Source organism: Anthonomus grandis, chromosome 6 (assembly GCF_022605725.1).
Source record: "Anthonomus grandis grandis chromosome 6, icAntGran1.3, whole genome shotgun sequence".
Lineage (NCBI taxonomy): Eukaryota > Metazoa > Arthropoda > Insecta > Coleoptera > Curculionidae > Anthonomus > Anthonomus grandis.
In genome coordinates this window covers 20,774,521-20,791,888 of record NC_065551.1, presented here as the reverse complement: position 1 = coordinate 20,791,888, position 17,368 = coordinate 20,774,521, and the positions used below count along the sequence as shown (strand labels likewise).

The window sequence follows — 17,368 nt, the reverse complement described above, 5'->3', positions numbered from 1 at the left end:
GTTCGATTGTAATCATCTCTTAAATAAAACTCAGTTTATGTTTGCCTTCCAAGATATTCTTGTTCTGCTCTTCGTCTTGATGTTGGTTTTACAACTAAAAGTGTGTTTACATAGGTTCTTTTCACACCCCAGCTCTTTCTCTAAAAATTTTCCAATATTTCTTGCTTAGAGTTTTCTGTTATAAGAAAAAAATTTAATTTAGTGTTGCCGTTCCTTTTCAAAACATCTCTCTTTTCAAATAATTTTCGAAACATCTTTCAATATTGTAATTCCATCCACCATTTTTTTTTGTACTTAATCCCCTTTCCCTATTCTTGTAGTTTATTTGTTTCTTCCAATTACTTTCATCTGTTTCGCTTCTTTTAGATCTGGAACGGTTCATGGTACTTAAAGTACTATACAGTGGGGTGATTTCACTTTTTTAGAATCTCCCTCTTCGTCTATACTATCAGATTCTGGATCAGCAGTTAAATCTCCTTATTAGCCAAGAAGAAATGGAACTTCTTGGCTACGATGTAATCGGCGTTTTCGTCCATCTCATTGTCTCGACCGACTATATTCATACCTTCGCAGCCAATGATGTATGACTCTCCATTGAAAATTTGATTATTGAGCAACATTTCAGTTGCTGCAGCATAATTCACAAGGTCATCAGGGCACATTAATTTGAATTATAATAACATCATCATCGTTATTACTCTGATACATAAATAAGGAAGTATAATAACTGTATCTTCATTAGAGGGTGCCAGCTGAGTTACTTTCTTCTCACATTCGGAAAATAAAATTGTCTTAGTTACCAACTTTGTCCCTTTAAAACGTTCATAATTTTGTCTATTCTTTTAGCCGTTTATGTAAAAAAAAATAAAATGTGTATTCTTTGACTCCAACTTGTTTAATAGCAAAAATCAAAAATCAGTTTATACATGTTGCTCAATTCCACACAGGTGGTTCGTTTAAAAATTATCAGTTTTTTTTGAGTAAACAATAAATTTTAATTTAACTTTTCGTTAAATTAAAATTTATTGTTTACTCGTTTAAAAACTATCGCTTTTAACTTGGTGTAATTGATTTTTATCAAGAAGTTAGAAGTTATTTTAATTAGTTTTTAATTCCAATAAAAATCTTTTATTTTATTGCAGGCAAAACATTTTACACATTATTTTTAATGAGAATTAATTACTAACACAAATTTTAATGGTTAATAGCTAAAAACCTAAAATAATTAACCATTTGCAGTGTAAAGTAATATTATTTATTGTAAAAATATTCGTAACTCCTCTTAGATGTATTTATCCTCTTTAATGCAAAATGCGTATCTTCCCAGAAAAACTAATAATGGTTTAAAGCAGGTATTTCTAAAACATTGCTCAAAAGACAGACAAAATTACTAGATATTATTATAGACTTATTCCTCTTAAATTTGTCTAAAAAACACCCAAACTTTAATCAAAAATGCAAGAATTTTAGGAGTAAACCGACGAACACTCATTTATCCTCGTATCAAGCAATGGCACTGGCTGGAGATACGTAATTTGTCCGTCCACAATTTGAAGCGTGGAGATAGGCCACTTTATATACCAACTTCTGTTCACATGTTCTGGACATAGGCATTTTTCAGACAATAGATATGATATTGTAGCATTAGATGGCGCAATAATTCATATTTTTGAAAAAATTGAGTTACGCACTTTGCGAATTACACTGACGATAATTATGAGTTTGTTTTAAATTAAATTTGCTGATACACTATCAGGTTCTGGTTCACTGTTGTTTTTTAGGAAACTTATGCGTTTTATTATTATGGCATTATTATCTATTTGAGTGATACTATGTGGGTTGGGTATTTTATTATGCACATCAAAGTTTACTTTAGAAAAATATTTATTGCACAAAACTACAGTTTAGTTAAATTATTTTGTAACCTCTGCTTATGTGTATCGTTGTAATCGCAAAGCTTATCTCCTTTTTAATTAATGTAATAACGCCATCTAATAGCCAAGGCTTTTTTCCATGTTCTTTGGCTAAAATAATATACATTGTTTATTAATGTAAATGTATACATATATTTAAACATACAATAAGTTCAAAAAAGTACATCTCAGCGAGGTCAATAATCTTCGCAATATCTTCTTCGAGAAACTGGTTCGCATGATCGCGATGAAGATTAGACTCGTCGAAGGAAAAATCGTGCACTCCACACATCTTTGGTAAATGATATGATGAAACTTATACGGTTATTCATCTGGTTAAGTTGCCAACAAACAAAGAAACTATATACGTCTCTTCACAAAAGTTATTTATGAAACCTTAATCAGTTAAGGAAATAGTTTAATGTAGCTTAAAAATGTACGACCGTTTTACTATCTAAAACTCATTATTCAGGCATCTTTTATCTTAATTTGTCACGATTTCGGATACCAAAGGTTATCATTGTTTCTTAAACGTTGTGGACCTTGACATTTTTTTACTTTTTAATGGTTTATGTTATTTATGATCCGCTTCATACTTGCATACGTATGTTGAAATACTCAAACACGATCATTAGAACTTAATGCATAAAAAGAAAAAAGAATATTTAAAAAAATATATAATTTGATAAAATTTTTGCTTGTTCATTAAAATATCACAAGGAGAACAGGATTTATAAATCGTTAATTTTAAACTGAATATAATTAAGCAAATTACATAAGAGAGTTGTTTTTTTAAATTTAATTAGATGATTTAGCACCCCACATTATGTATCACATATATATGCTTAGCAAAAGTCTTAAAAGTAGCTATGTGAATATGGAGTATTGCATACAAATTTCATATGCCACACTTTTATAAAATTACATAATCCAGTAAATTAACATTGTAACATACATATTAGTTTATTTTAATTAGATGGAAAAGTTTAATTGACTTACTTATTGTTGCTTATACATAACAAGTATATTAAATCTTGTAAATATATGATATTATTACTAGTAGATAGGGCGGCGAGTATCATTTTAAGTATAAAAAGGATTTTGAAACAAAATTTTGTATTAAAATATAAGAGTAATAAAAAATAGATAATTAATTATTACAGGCATTTATGTTTCATTCTTTTTTGGTGATGATTGTAGCTTAGAAATTCCCTATCATTTTAAACGAATTTTTTATAATTAGCATTTAATCATTATATTGGCATTAAGAAAATGTTAAAAACAATTTCTCCTAACTTAACTTGTATGTAGTTTTTCTTTTTCTTAAAATTTTTTAAATATTTTTCCTTTTTTTTATTTGCGGGTAAATTTTTTTAAATTTTTGCAAAATAAATTTTTATCCGTATTTTATTTATATTTTCATTTATATATTTTTTATTTTAATTTTTTGTTGTATTATATGTATTGCATACAAAGGTTATCTCGCTTTCTTTTTTTCATAGAAAAATCGAGACGAATTAATTAATTAGTCAGCTTTTTCTAAAATATTTTTTTATTAATTAATTCCATTAGAAATAAATCATAATAAATAAAGTATTCTAGGTTTTAAACTTAACCAATCAACCTTTTAGGAATGGTAATATTTTTAACCGGATTTTTGTTGAAATTTTATATAATTTAAAAGTTAGACATACCGGATGACTTTTTTATACATTTCACTTAATTATGCATAACATTTTTAACCAACTTAATAAGTCAATTTAAAATAGGATCTCTCCACGATATATAAACTATCAATTTTAGAGAAAAAGTTCCAAGAAGCAATCCACTTTTTTATTTTTTTCTTAAAACTTTAGAGAAAACGAGAAAAAAAACTTTATATTTCTGCTTATTTAATCAAAATTTAAAAATAATTAGTTAAGGTTTAAAAATTGTTACTTATATGGATCCAGGGCGATTAATATTTTTAGTTCACTTCTTTATATACAATTTTTTAGCTAATTCGATATTTTTTTTGCCTTACCTCGTTATAGAAAATTTACCGAAAAGAAATTCATGGTTTATATTTTTTTTAGAAAAAAGGCAAAAAACTAAAGTTAATTTTTTTGTCTATTTTTTACTCTTGACTTTATATCTTTAGCATAAGTTTAAAATAAATAGCTTGGAGGAATTTATATCATTGAAATATACGTGGCTGTCACCTATTTTTAATCATGCATTCAATAGTCGTAAGCATCTATGGTTCCTACGTGTTTTGCCGCTGTTTGTTTTTTCGTATATTCACGTCTGTAGTTAATTTTGTTGTGTCGCGTATCAAAAGTTGCATAAAATTAATTGGTATAAGTATTTAATAATCACGCGACATAATTTAAATCCGTTTTCTTGTAAGACTGATTTAATATAAATAGGTTATATTGTTGAGAGACAAAGTATATAATCGAGTTAGCATTAGGGAGCTTCAGAAATTTAACTTGTAATGCAAAATATCTCGTCCGTTGTTATGCAAAATTTGCAACAATCTAATTAGTAAATCAGCTTATAGAATTAAATGTGGAGTCTGTACTGATCTTGCAATTGTGTTTCTTATTAAGGAAACTACGGTGGTATTACAAATAAACTTAAACAACCACCAAATTCTGATAAACATCAGTCCTCGTTATTAAAAAAGTCAATGTCTTTTCCAAATCAAGGTGGTAATAAGAGAGAAGACAGCATATTCGAGATGACTATGCTTGTATATGACCTTAAATCATAAAACTGTAAATTTTCTGAACTGTCTTTTGGAATCCAAGAAGATCAAAAGCCAGTTTTTCTCAAAAATGGTTAATGATCTAAGAGTTGAAAATCTGGCCCTAAAATGTGATTTGGGCTTTGTTTTCAGTTTTGTAAATAATTTAAAACATTAAAAATAGCCAATAACTTAGCCATACCAGGACAGAGTGAAAATATTGTAGGTGTCTATAATGTTCCAATGGTGCTAAAAGTAATAAACTCTATTGGTGAAAGTGCTATTGAGATTGTGAATTTTTCAAAAAAAAAACTAAGGGAGATAAATCCTTGGTTTTGGTAACTGTGTCCAACTGGGAATTGAATAATCGAATTAGGAAGAAGGTAAAAAAGCTATTAGTCTATTGAATGGTGTAAAATGATAAAAAAATTTGCAAACAACATAATATCTTAATGAACAATTAACCACCATCTCATTAAACATTTTGCAGGTGGCTAATAAACTAAAAAAAATAGGATATAGTTTTGTTTAAATTAAGAATGGGTTTGTCTTTGCTAGAATGACGGATGGTGAGAAGCCAATTAGAATACATATTGTGCACCATTGTCAGGATATAATTAACGAGTTTAAACAACGTTAGTTTTGCTTCTACAGGGTGGTCCAGTTTAAACGTCATTAATTTTAATACGTAATACAAAATTAGGCTTGAATCTTAAATTAAACCTGTCAAATGAAATAATGACTTAAGGTAACTTTTGATCATCTTTTATATTTAACTTTTCTACAAATCCAAGCCCGATTTACATTTTTTTATAAATTTTTGCAACATTTTAGCAGGTATTTCTGAACAATTAAATTAAGTTATTTTAAAAACAGTGCCTTAAACCATAATTTAAAAAAAATACTTTTTTTTCCAAATTAAATGGAAAATCTAACAGTTAACCTTTTATAAAAAAATATTTTATCACCTCGCACATTTGAGGCAAAAAAGACCAAACCTCTCTGTATTTTACGCCCTGGCAATTTTTTTAAAAATTGGCTTTAACAGTAACTGACAATTCACTACAATAACCTGCATGCGAAATTTAATTTAAAGAATTGAGCTGGTAGTTTAAAAATTATGATAAATAAATAAATTATTCTTAACTTTAACACCCTGTATCTTTGTTATTAAAGATTTCTAAGAAAAAATTTATAATGAAAGTCTATTTCTTTTTAAATTTTCTATTACGTATTAAAAATAATGACGTTTAAACTGGACCACCCTGTATACCTAAAATTGCAATTGCTCAGGTGATTTAATTGATGATTAATTCACTCAGAAAAATTCTGCCAGCAATCATTTTCTTTCATATTTATTGATAAGGATTAATGTCTTACGCATCTTAAATTCCTAAATTAAAATTGAGAAAGACATAGGTAAAGCTATACAGGATGTTATAGGTTTACCTATAAGGCCCTTAAGTACATGGCCAAACTCCAGGAGGTGATTCTATGAGTGATAATTTCAAGATGAAAAGTTGACATAAACATAGGTCCAGAAACGCCTCATTTTCAAGATACAGGGTGACAAACTTTTTTAAAAAAATGGGGTTTTCCTAAATATCTTAATAAGCTTTAAGTCGATTTTCTTTAAATAAAATAAAAACAATTTTTAGATCTACCCTTACAAAGAAAAAAATTTAACGGATTTAAATCTGGTGATCTGGACCTGCGCGCCCGATCCAGTTTTCTCAAAAAGTTGGATCCAAAAATTGGCGAGATACTATGCTGAGGTAAGGTGCAGTCTCATCATGCAAGAGCCACATTGCTCTTCTTACTTTCACTGGGATATTTTCTAATAGTCTAGGTAAAATAAATTCCAAAAAATTACGATATTCTTGATTATTTAATTTCGGGGGTAAAAAATGAGGTCTAATGAGATAATCATCTACAATACCAACCCAAACATTCACGGAAAACTGTTGCTGAAAATTAACTTCTAAAATCGCATGGGGATTTTCTTCAGCCCAGATATGATTATTGTGAACGTTCATATTTGGATTTCGGGAAAAACACGCTTCATCGGTAAATAAAATACAGGTTAGAAATTTTGGAAATGCTACCTGTTGTTGCAAAAGCCAAGTACAATAAACAACTCGTTGAGCAAAATCGGCAGGAAACGCTTGAACACGCTTTATGTGGTAAGGATAACGTTGATATTCTCTTAAAATCTGCCCTACAGTAAAGTGAGAAATATTAAATTTTTCTGCATTTTTCAATTTCAACTTCATGTAAAACCACTTCCTCAATCTCCACTGTTCTTACTGTGGCAGGTCTCCCAATTACAGCAGCCATGTTTTGAAATGTGCTTGATTCGCAAATCCTTTGATGTATTCTCACAAATGTTGTCTATTTGGTATAATGCGATGAGGTTTGGTATCTTTCTTGATAAATGCGCCTAGCCGCTCTAGAATTGCCTTCAGCCATTCCATAGACAAAATGCGTATCGGCCATTTCTGTGTTTGTAAATTGAACCATTTTCCAATATTAGTAATTTTTCTAGCTTAATACCCTTCGAAACACTTTAAATATATGCAATCGTTAAGTACGCTCTGTTTTAATCGTTTTTATCGAAATCAGTTTAAATCTGTGCGAAAACATTCAAGTGACGACTATTATCTAATTTTCATTGCTTAATTAGTTTGATGGTTCTAATATTTTGTTATGTTATTATTCCGGGGACATGCAATAAAGTTGCTTTTAATTTTTTATCTCGCAAACGAAGAGAGGAATAGGAATCAAAAAAGTTGTATTTTTAACTGCTTAATTCAAAACAAATAAAAACATTGGGAAAAAGTCTGTGGCGCATAATTTTTTTGTCAAAAATATTGGTTAGTGTGTCTTCCGAGACGCCACTGCCACAGTTCTCAATATAAAATCAGAGACATACAGAATAAAATTATGTTTATTTTTTAAGCATTTAACTTGCATTAAAATTCATAGCAATCACGTATTATTATTATCGTATTGAAACTTTGGGGTATTGGTATCGTAATACAGTAAGTTTTTGCTTTAAGTGTAAACTATTACGAAATTCGATATTTTTTAGGTGTACTCTCTCAATAAATAATTAAATATTAAAAAAAAATTAAATGAAATTTTATAATCAGTCAATATTTTTTTCACATAAGTATCAAATCTTGCTGATTGATTACTAAGCTTTTAACATAAAATACACAGGTCAAAGTCTTGGAAACTAGAAAATTTAAGTTTTGCCCGGATTCGCTCTACCAATAATATCAATATAATTGCTGTAGTGTAGTTATTACGAAAATGTTATATTTATCTGCTACAAACCGCTATCAAGAAATAAACAAATGGAGTGCCATGGAATAAACAAAATCTCAGTATATATGCGTTATTTTTTGACAGTTGATTAGCACAAATATATTGGCGTTGTTAACTAGGGTCTTAATGATTTCAAAATTTAAGGTTATTTATAATATTACTGTGTAGAATAATTATTTTTATATTATACTGAGTGCTATTTTTATTTAGGATACTTAATATTGATACCAAATAATTATTCTTTTTTTTTTACAATAGATTATGTCTAAACGATAGTTATTAATTATTTATGTAGAGTGTTAAATTTTCTTTTTTGGCAATATACCCAATTAAATATTTTATACAATAATATATTACTCTTATTGCTTTAAAGAAAACCATTAACATACTTTAGTTGACAGCCAGTATAGATTGATGGAAAACTCTTACTATTTTTATATATATGTAAGTAACCTATTTTTGTTTTTCATTGTTATTTAGTTCTTTGGAAAATTTTATTTAAACCCATTAGCTTAAGCTTTGAGCTATATAACAAGTTAATTAAATAAATTATAGTTTTCATACCTTTTGGCATTAGTAATACTCTTAATGTTTTTTTTAGTTAGCCAAAAATTACTTTACCTTGAATTTTAACTTTGTCAATTTTCTATTATTTACGCAGTAATTTAAGCAATTGAAATAAGAAAACGAAATCAAATTACTAAACTTGCTGCAAGTTGCAAAATATATATTATAGTTTCCTATCCTTATTTATGATTTATGATAATATTTAAAATATTCACATCAAGCAAATACATTTGATGAATACAAAAATATACAGGTCCTGCAATGTGTTTACTGTAAACTCTAATGTTAACTTGTAGAAAAATATTGTCTATTTTTCATTAGATCAGACCTATGCTTAGTTAAGTTATTTTTAGCAGGCCTTTTTAAAAATGAATATAAAAATTGGGAATTACATTTTGTATATTATAACTATTAAATATTATATCGATAAATAAAAACTTGTTTTTAGTGTGAAATCATCACAGTAAGTACAAATATTATATTAAAACTATAACAACATCCCGATATCTCCATATAGGCGTTCCACTGTGCACTGGACATAATTTTAATCTAATTGGGGCTAAATTAGCCTCTTACTGCCCTTAATATCACTGTTAAATTTGAACAAATTCGACTGAAAGCTTATTAAGTTATTTAGAAAAAACAGATTTTTAAAAAAGTTTGACACTTTGTATCTTGATGATGAAGCATTTCTGGACCTATGTTTATGTAAACTTTTCATCTTGAAATTACTCATAGAATCAATTCCTGGAGTTTGGCCATGTACTTAAATAACTATCCTGTATAGCTTTACCTATCTTTCTCAATTTCATTTCAGCAATTTAAGATTCATATTATCAATAGATACAAAAGAAAATGATTGCTGGCAGAACTTGCTAACATCTATGTTTTCAGAAATCGCGGGTTTTTTTCAAAAGCATCTTATAAAAAGGTGATTTTTAGTTTAATCATATATTTATAACAAAATGGAACGTTGTCTACAAACGACCTAAAAAAATCTATTTTAATAACTAACTTATAATATCTCTTGTATAAATGAATAAATGAAGATAAAGAATATGTTTTTTTAATATATCGAACTTTGTTTTAATAATCCATATATTTATAATAATAATAATAATACACTGTATACAAAAAAAACATCAGCTTCCATTCTTTACACTAAGATGTTGAAGCCTTGAATTGACAAGATTCTATAAATAACGGTACATACATTGGCACTGCTGATCAAATATTGGACAAGAAAATGCTATAGAATATTTAATAATACTTTACGAAAATTAGGACTAAAAAATTTGAAACACTAGATACTAATAATATAAATGAATACATAGTAAGGACTAAAAAAAATTTATATTCACATCATCCATTCCAAAAGCTTTTGATTTAGTTCTTAGTATTATATTAAAAACCTGCTCTTCTGTAACATTGTTAAACAAAAATTGATCATAAGTTAATTTATTATTAAGATAAAACTGAATTGTTTCTTGTTTTGGTATAGAAGCATTCTTAGTTGAGTAAAGTAATCATTAAGTTCTTTTGATTTTTTAAAGTTATCAGGTATTTGATTAGTTTTGGAACCTAGCATATTTAATTTTTTTAACTCCCTTCATTGTTCTTTAGCATTACTATTTTAAAACTTCCTATTTAAATAAATCTTTTTTTCAAATCTTATTGAGCTACTAGTTAGATTTCTTAATTGCTTATAATAATTCCAATGCTTGGCTTGTTTAGTACGTCTATATCGATTTAGTGCCTGGTTTCGAAGTTTAATCATTAGACTTGATTAGTTTGACAATGTCAGTCATCCAAGGAATATAGTTTTGGTTATTTGATTGACCTATTCTCAGGGGTGCATGAATATTAAAAATATCAAAAATAGTTAAGTTTACTTTATCATCTATATTATCTGTCGCATAGATATGATTCCAATTTATAAGTTCAAGATCCCTTCGAAAATTAATAAAATTTATTTTATTTGAAGGTCTATATTTAAAGCGCTTAGGAATGGAAATATCGCCATTAAAATCAAAGTTTGCATAAATCAACATATGATCGGAGATACCGATGTCTTCCGTGCCAAAATCAACCCAAGTCAATCAAATAAGATATTCTGTAATAATTCAAATAAGAATTGATTTGAATTATTCTTGTAGGTGTATCTTTAATCTGCCTTAGATTACAAACATTAAGAACATTCATCAAATTTTTTGTTTGCGGTTTTTCCTAATCTAAAAAATGTATATTAAAATCTCCAAAACTTAAGATATTACTATACTACATATATTTGAGATAAAATTCCTGTAGAATGTCCTCAAATCTGATCAGAAATTCGTTGATATTTGTACGAGGTGGCCTATATACATTTCCAATAATAATATTTTGATGATCCCCATAACAAACTTTAATCCATATATGCTCAATAAGTTCAGAACACTCACTCAGTAATATACTATATCTTAGATTTGATGTTATATAAATCCCTACCCCGCCGCCATGTCCAACCCTATCTTGCCTAATAAAATCATAGCTATCAATCCTTAAATCAGCATCTAGTATATTTGCTGTCAACCAGCTCTCCGATATTCCAACAATGCCATAATTTTTTTGCAAGACATGGTTTTTAAATGTATATTTATTTTTTGTATATCTAAATTGTGCATTAATGATCTTACATTAATATGTGCCCCTTTTAATATTTTTGCTTTAAATCTTATGCTTATGTCAACAAAAATTAGAAAACAAACGCATAGTAAACGTACTAACCTGGAAAAGATATCAATGGACCTTCCAACCTTCAGTTGATTCTCATCATCCGCGGACGTCGCGACGACGACGCCGTTTAACCCGAACGTCGTCAACGCTACCAGCAGCAGCGGTAGCACCAAAAGTCGCGCACGACCCCGCATTCTACACACGACTGACTGACGTTGCCGTTGCCGTTGCTCCCACTGATGCTGAAAAATCAAAAAGTCAACTTACGAGTCAAAGGTAAGAATCAGCCTTGAAACCGTACAAAAACAGTCTTCAGTCTTGACTCGAAATATCGAAATGTACAACATGGTGCTGGTTAATTTATGATTTGTTCAAGGCGATAATGTTGATGGTTTTGGCCTCTTATCGCCCGTACCCGTAACTAAATTGGTTTAATTGTAACCGAAATATCCTTCTGGGTATTTAAATTTATCAAGGGAAATGGCGTTGAGTGATAATGTAACAATTATCGGTATTTCGAGGTATTAGTACCCAATCAGTGTTTATTTTTGGGTTCTTTGGTAATGTAACTCCTTGTCAGTAGAGTATGTGTTTCTTTATGAAAAGCTGAGGATTCATAAACACTAGAGTAGAACGTCAAATGAAATTAGAAAGAAATGAGAATGAAATAAGAAATTAGTTTAAATAATAGAGAAAATAGTTTTTTGAATTTTATTGATTGAATTTTAAAAATATAATTAAATAATTATTTTTAAATTTTAACGTTTAAAAAAAAACAGTTTAAAATAAGAAATTAATGAAATCAATTAGTTATTTATTTGAAAGCTTGATAATTTTTAGTTCAACTGCGGTTTATTAAGTAAGTAATTTTTTTTCATATTTTTACTTATTTGAATTCTTCTTATTCTTGAAAAGTATTTCACTCCTTTATATTCATTATTCTAACCAATTTAATATTTTTATAGAATTTTTTCCTTGCCCTATTATAGAAACTTTACGGGAGAAATTGCCAAGAAGAAATCTATGTTTTCTCTTTTTTGGGAAAAATAAAAAAAAAAACGAAAAAATTTAAATATATTTTTTTGTCTATTTCTTTTAAATGTTTCAAATATCCTTGACTTTATATCTACTGCAGAAGCTTAAAATAATAGTTATAGATAGCGATCTTTAACAGTAGCAAGCAGTTTTTTAATAATTTTTCTCTGTTTTGCATGTATTGGATACAATTAAAAGAAAATTTAAAAAATATAAGAATGTATAAAAATATAAAATGTAGGCTAAAGGTTAATTACTTAAATACTTTAAAAAAAATCAGAATGAAATTTTAAAAAAAGTTGATGGAGTGGATCAAGATTTCACAGATCTAAATTTTATTTCGAAAAATAATTTAAACACCTAGAAAACCCAACAAACGGTAACTGCTTAGTAGCATCGAATATTTATATATTTTTTTAATAATTGAGAGACTAGGCAAATATTCTATAAATATTTAAAATAAATATTAGTGTTTTAATATGTATTAAATATTTATGTATTATATGTTAGTTGAGAATACTAAATTTTAGGCCCTCTGTTGTTTTCTATATATGTGGCAAATGTGAGCAATTGTATTAAGAGCTCAGAAATTCAACAATATGCTGATGATTTTTAAATCTGCACCTCTTTTTCTGAAGATACTATAAATGAAATCATTGAGATATTTAACACGGACATAAATAATTTAATAAAAGTTCCCGATTATCATAATTTAAAACTAACCCTTTCTAAAGCCTGTGTGCTATTTTTGAATGCTAAATATTAGGTTGAGAAAATCAAGCAATTATTTATTCCACAAATAGATAGCCTTTAGATTCAATGTCAGACGTGATTTTGGAAATGGGTGACTTCTTTCTGATGATTCGCTAAAATTTCAAGTACATATTTATATTAAATTTAAAATTTAATTTATATTAAATTTAAATCGATCTAAGACTATCACGATTTTTGATTTTATGTCGCAAGTTCAAAATGAAACAAAAAATTTAAAATACAGTTGTGATGAATTTTTTTGCTTTTGATACAAACATATCAGAAAATTGGACACAAAAAGACAAATACCGCTCCAATTTAGTATTAAGAATTGATAAGATTTCTATACGGTTATATTATTATATAGCGTAGTAGTAGACACTAGTGGAAATCATAGACACTACATAAATCTGTAGTCACTAGAGTAGGGCGTACTATAAATTATAGTTGCCGACGAACTATTGTACCTATAAATATAAAATTAATATTTATATACCATTTATAATATTTGCAAGATTTACATTTTACAGTGTAGTACCTGGTCAATTGACCACGGGAAATTGATTAAGATTTTGACCGGAATATCGATTATCTCAAAATCAGTCCAAAATTTTATGTTCCGAGTAAAAAACAGATGTCGTTCACACATCTGGATGCATCTTATGGAAAATTCAGAAATCAAATAAAAGCCTAAACTAACATTGAAACTATACATTCGATTATGAGCGATGGTTGGTCAAATATAAGTAATGCAATAGTATTTTATATGGTTCACGCATGTAAAAGAGATCAAAATTCAAAAATTCAAGGGTTTCAAAACTTTTAAACACTTTAATTTTTTAATTTTGAATTAAGAACAAGTTTCAGCCATACAAGCCACAATTTATTTATAAATTAAGTCCAGGAGATCGTGATAGAGGCTTTGAATTCTGCTGTGATATCCAAGGAATATTAGAAGATAACTCATTTATGAGAAGAAATATTCTTTTTTCGGATGAAGCATCATTTTTCAAGTGAAACAATCTCTTTCTAAAATTTGAGATAAAGTGATACAAATTCAAATTTTAACATCAAAACTCGCGACCATTATGCATTCAAAACAAATGTGTGGTGTGGAATTTATCGAAACAAAATAATTATAGACCTTCTTTTTTAGAGAATGAATTAGAAGATTTTCTTGACAATGTTGGTACGGTATGTTAGGAAATACCTTGAAAATTGTTTGAATGGAAAAGTGCACAGAAATATCGGTTTTTGGAAATTTCGTATCCACCTTCCTCTCCAGATTTGGTTCCATCCGTCGATTTTTTTATAGGGTTGTTTAAACCAAAAGGTATATTTCCAATATACAGATGTTGCTCATTTAAAAAGAATCATTACAGAATCGGTTCAGAATATTACTTTGTTTATGACTAGAAGAGTATTAAAAAACGTTTGTGATAGAACAATTACCTAACCTGAAAAAGGATTAGTCAACTAAAGGAGCTAATAATGTTCGTTAAAATTATTACAACAATTAATTATTAAAATGCATCTCTAAAATATTACAAGACAGAAATTAAATTATATAAACGGTTATAAGGTGTATAAGTATTCAATAAAAATTAAGAGCTTTTTCTTATTATTAATTATTTTGTTTCGTGAATATTTACTTACTAATTTCTGGATGGAAAGTTAAGCATGTTACAATTCGGCATCTCTAGGTAATTTCAGAAAAATATGTTTTCAATACCAGAATGTAATTGCATATTTGAACATCGTTCTAAGTTTTAACCAATTTCTCTTTGTAAAAATTTTCGGTATTGTCAAAAATAAAGGTAATACTTGTTGCCAACTTAAGTAGACACAATGTATGTCTCATGTAACATACTGGTGCACAGTTTTTTTATTGATGGTTTTTTAATAAAATATTATTAAATTAATTCTTGGATTTAACCAAACATCTTCACTAACGGTGGCAAAGGAAGATGACACTGCCGTAGGTATAAAAAATGAATCCTTAGTTTTCATATTACACTACTTTGTACATATACGTGTTATTTAATATATTACGATTTAAAACTTACATGGAGAATTCGTCTTAAAACTTCTATAAATATATATCTATTACAGGTATTTTATTGCATTAAAGTGCTTCCACAAATTCAATAGGGGGTGACGTGTTATTATTTTTCAATTCCACCATTGCCTTTTTTCTCACTGGATTTGATGACAGTGACGATGATACAATTGGTGTACTATTGCCTTCCTGATTATTTTTTGAAGGATTTTTATGATTTATCTTTGTTTCACAACGTTCCTCAAAAAAACTTATTTTTTTATTTGATTTGTTCTTTATTTAAATTAGTCTAGGTATTTCTCGTTTTTATTGTTTTATCATAAATTGATTAAAAAATCTAAATGTGTAAAGGGAAACTTGGAATTCTTTCTTTCGATTTAGCTAAAACATAATATTTTTAAAAATACGTCATATCCATCAAAATAATATTTTACATATGTGACTAAGTTTCCTCAAACTTAGGAAAACATGTGGAGTATTTTTTGTCAACATTAATAATTTAAAGTTAAAATGAAATTTTGTAACCAATATTTTTTAATTGCATTTTTTGTGTTTAAAAAATTATATAAGAAAAACACAATAGCATCTTTTTTCTTATATAATTTTTAGAATAATTAAAGTTATTAATTAAATTTATTGTATCTTTCTATATATATTTTTTTTAATAAAAAATAAATTTTAATAAATAATTTTAGGTAGAAAACTTTAATTTTTAAAATTTGAAAATTAAAAAAAAATTTATACAATTTTTTTTTGGTTTATTGGCATACTTCTGACACTAAATCAAAGAAAATTAAAATTTGATAAAAATGAGATAAATGAAAGTTAAAAAAAAATAGCATTAAAGCAATCTGAAACAGAATGTACTCTTTTTAATATTATAATTTAATATCCATGTTTATTTTAATTTGAAAAACAAATGTAGTAGTTTTTGGATATTCTTCAAACAATTCGTCTTTCTTATCTTATATCTTTTTTACCTTTATATTTATGCAATATTTTATTAAATATATTTTTTCCAAGGCAGTTATTGGGGTTTTTCATATAGTTTCCAAGCTCTACGTTTTTGTTAAAAAAATTATCCATTTGCTTTCTCAGTAGAAAAGTACAAAATGTAAATTATAAAAAAATATGTTAATAATAAATTTGAACCAGATTTCTTTAAAAATGGAAAACATATCTTCGTTATAGCACCATAAAATCAGTAAAACTTAATTGCTCAAAATCATATTTCATTTTTCTCCCACGTATGAATTAATTAAAATTTAAATTGCATAAGAGAATGCAATTTAAATTTTCAAAAAATAAGGCAAAATAAAGCGTTCTGAAACAATTTAAACGTGAACCGGTATAGTATGACGCGATAATGCGAAATGAATATGGTAAAATCGAAAGTGACAATGACCCAAAATTTATCGCGGTTTAATTTTACACGTATAACCTGAAAATTAGACGCGTATTAATAAAAATTAATTAATATTTGATTAGTATATGGTTATTAACATTATATTTTTTATAAATAGATGGGAAAATTGTTATCTCTTGTAAATAAAAGAATAAAAAATGGTCCATTATTAATGCAAATTATTAGTGAAGTCGTAGAATGGAATTTAATGAAAAAGTTCTTTAAGGAGTAAACTGCACAGATGCAGTATGAGTAATATTTATCAATAAAACTAATACGTGGTGATTAGTTAAAATTAATACAAAGTTCTGGGAAAAACCAAATGGTTATTGTTTGCAACAATTATTTTGTTTTAGGAAATCGATTGACTATATTGGGTATTAATTGGTTATTGTATTTTTGTTATGATGGAAAACGTGATTTTTTAGGATTTCCCTATAACTAATTTGCAAAAACAGAATCGCACTAACCCGGAATTTAGTTTGTCAAGGTCATATTTTTTTCGATTAAGAGGTACAATTTTTTAGATATTTTTTAATAAATATAAAGCATGCATTTTTATAATTGGGGCTACATTTTGTGGCTAAAACCAAAGAAAATTCTATTAACGTATAGAAAGCCTATGTAATACAAATAATTGTACTCCCCGATTAAACTACTGATGCAAATGCGACGTTCGAAATTAATACAGTAGTTGATTAGCTATGAAAAAAATTAAAAAAAAGACTCTACCAAGAACAACAGATCTGTCAACAAATTATACCAGAACAGGTAGTAAAGAAAATAAAAATGCAAAAAATAGGATTTTGAAAGGCTGACATTTTGCAGTTTTGCAAAATGAGTATAATGTGCACTATATTATC

The 17,368-nt window shown here is 27.4% G+C and overlaps 1 protein-coding gene and 1 long non-coding RNA gene across 2 annotated transcripts in view; both read right to left on the bottom strand.

Moving 5' to 3' along the window:
* The window catches only part of LOC126737226 (torso-like protein), a 55,323-nt gene that overhangs the window by 27,065 nt on the left and 10,890 nt on the right, over positions 1-17,368 (bottom strand). The window contains exon 2 of the mRNA XM_050442012.1: positions 11,305-11,495. Coding sequence (XP_050297969.1) covers positions 11,305-11,447 — 143 coding nt within the window. The 5' untranslated portion in view covers positions 11,448-11,495. The remainder of the gene's footprint in view (positions 1-11,304; positions 11,496-17,368) is intronic.
* LOC126737230 (uncharacterized) lies at positions 1,867-2,341 on the bottom strand. Its single transcript, XR_007660974.1, has 2 exons — positions 2,080-2,341; positions 1,867-2,024 (listed from the first exon to the last, which is right to left on the bottom strand). It is a non-coding gene; the product is annotated as an uncharacterized LOC126737230 (long non-coding RNA).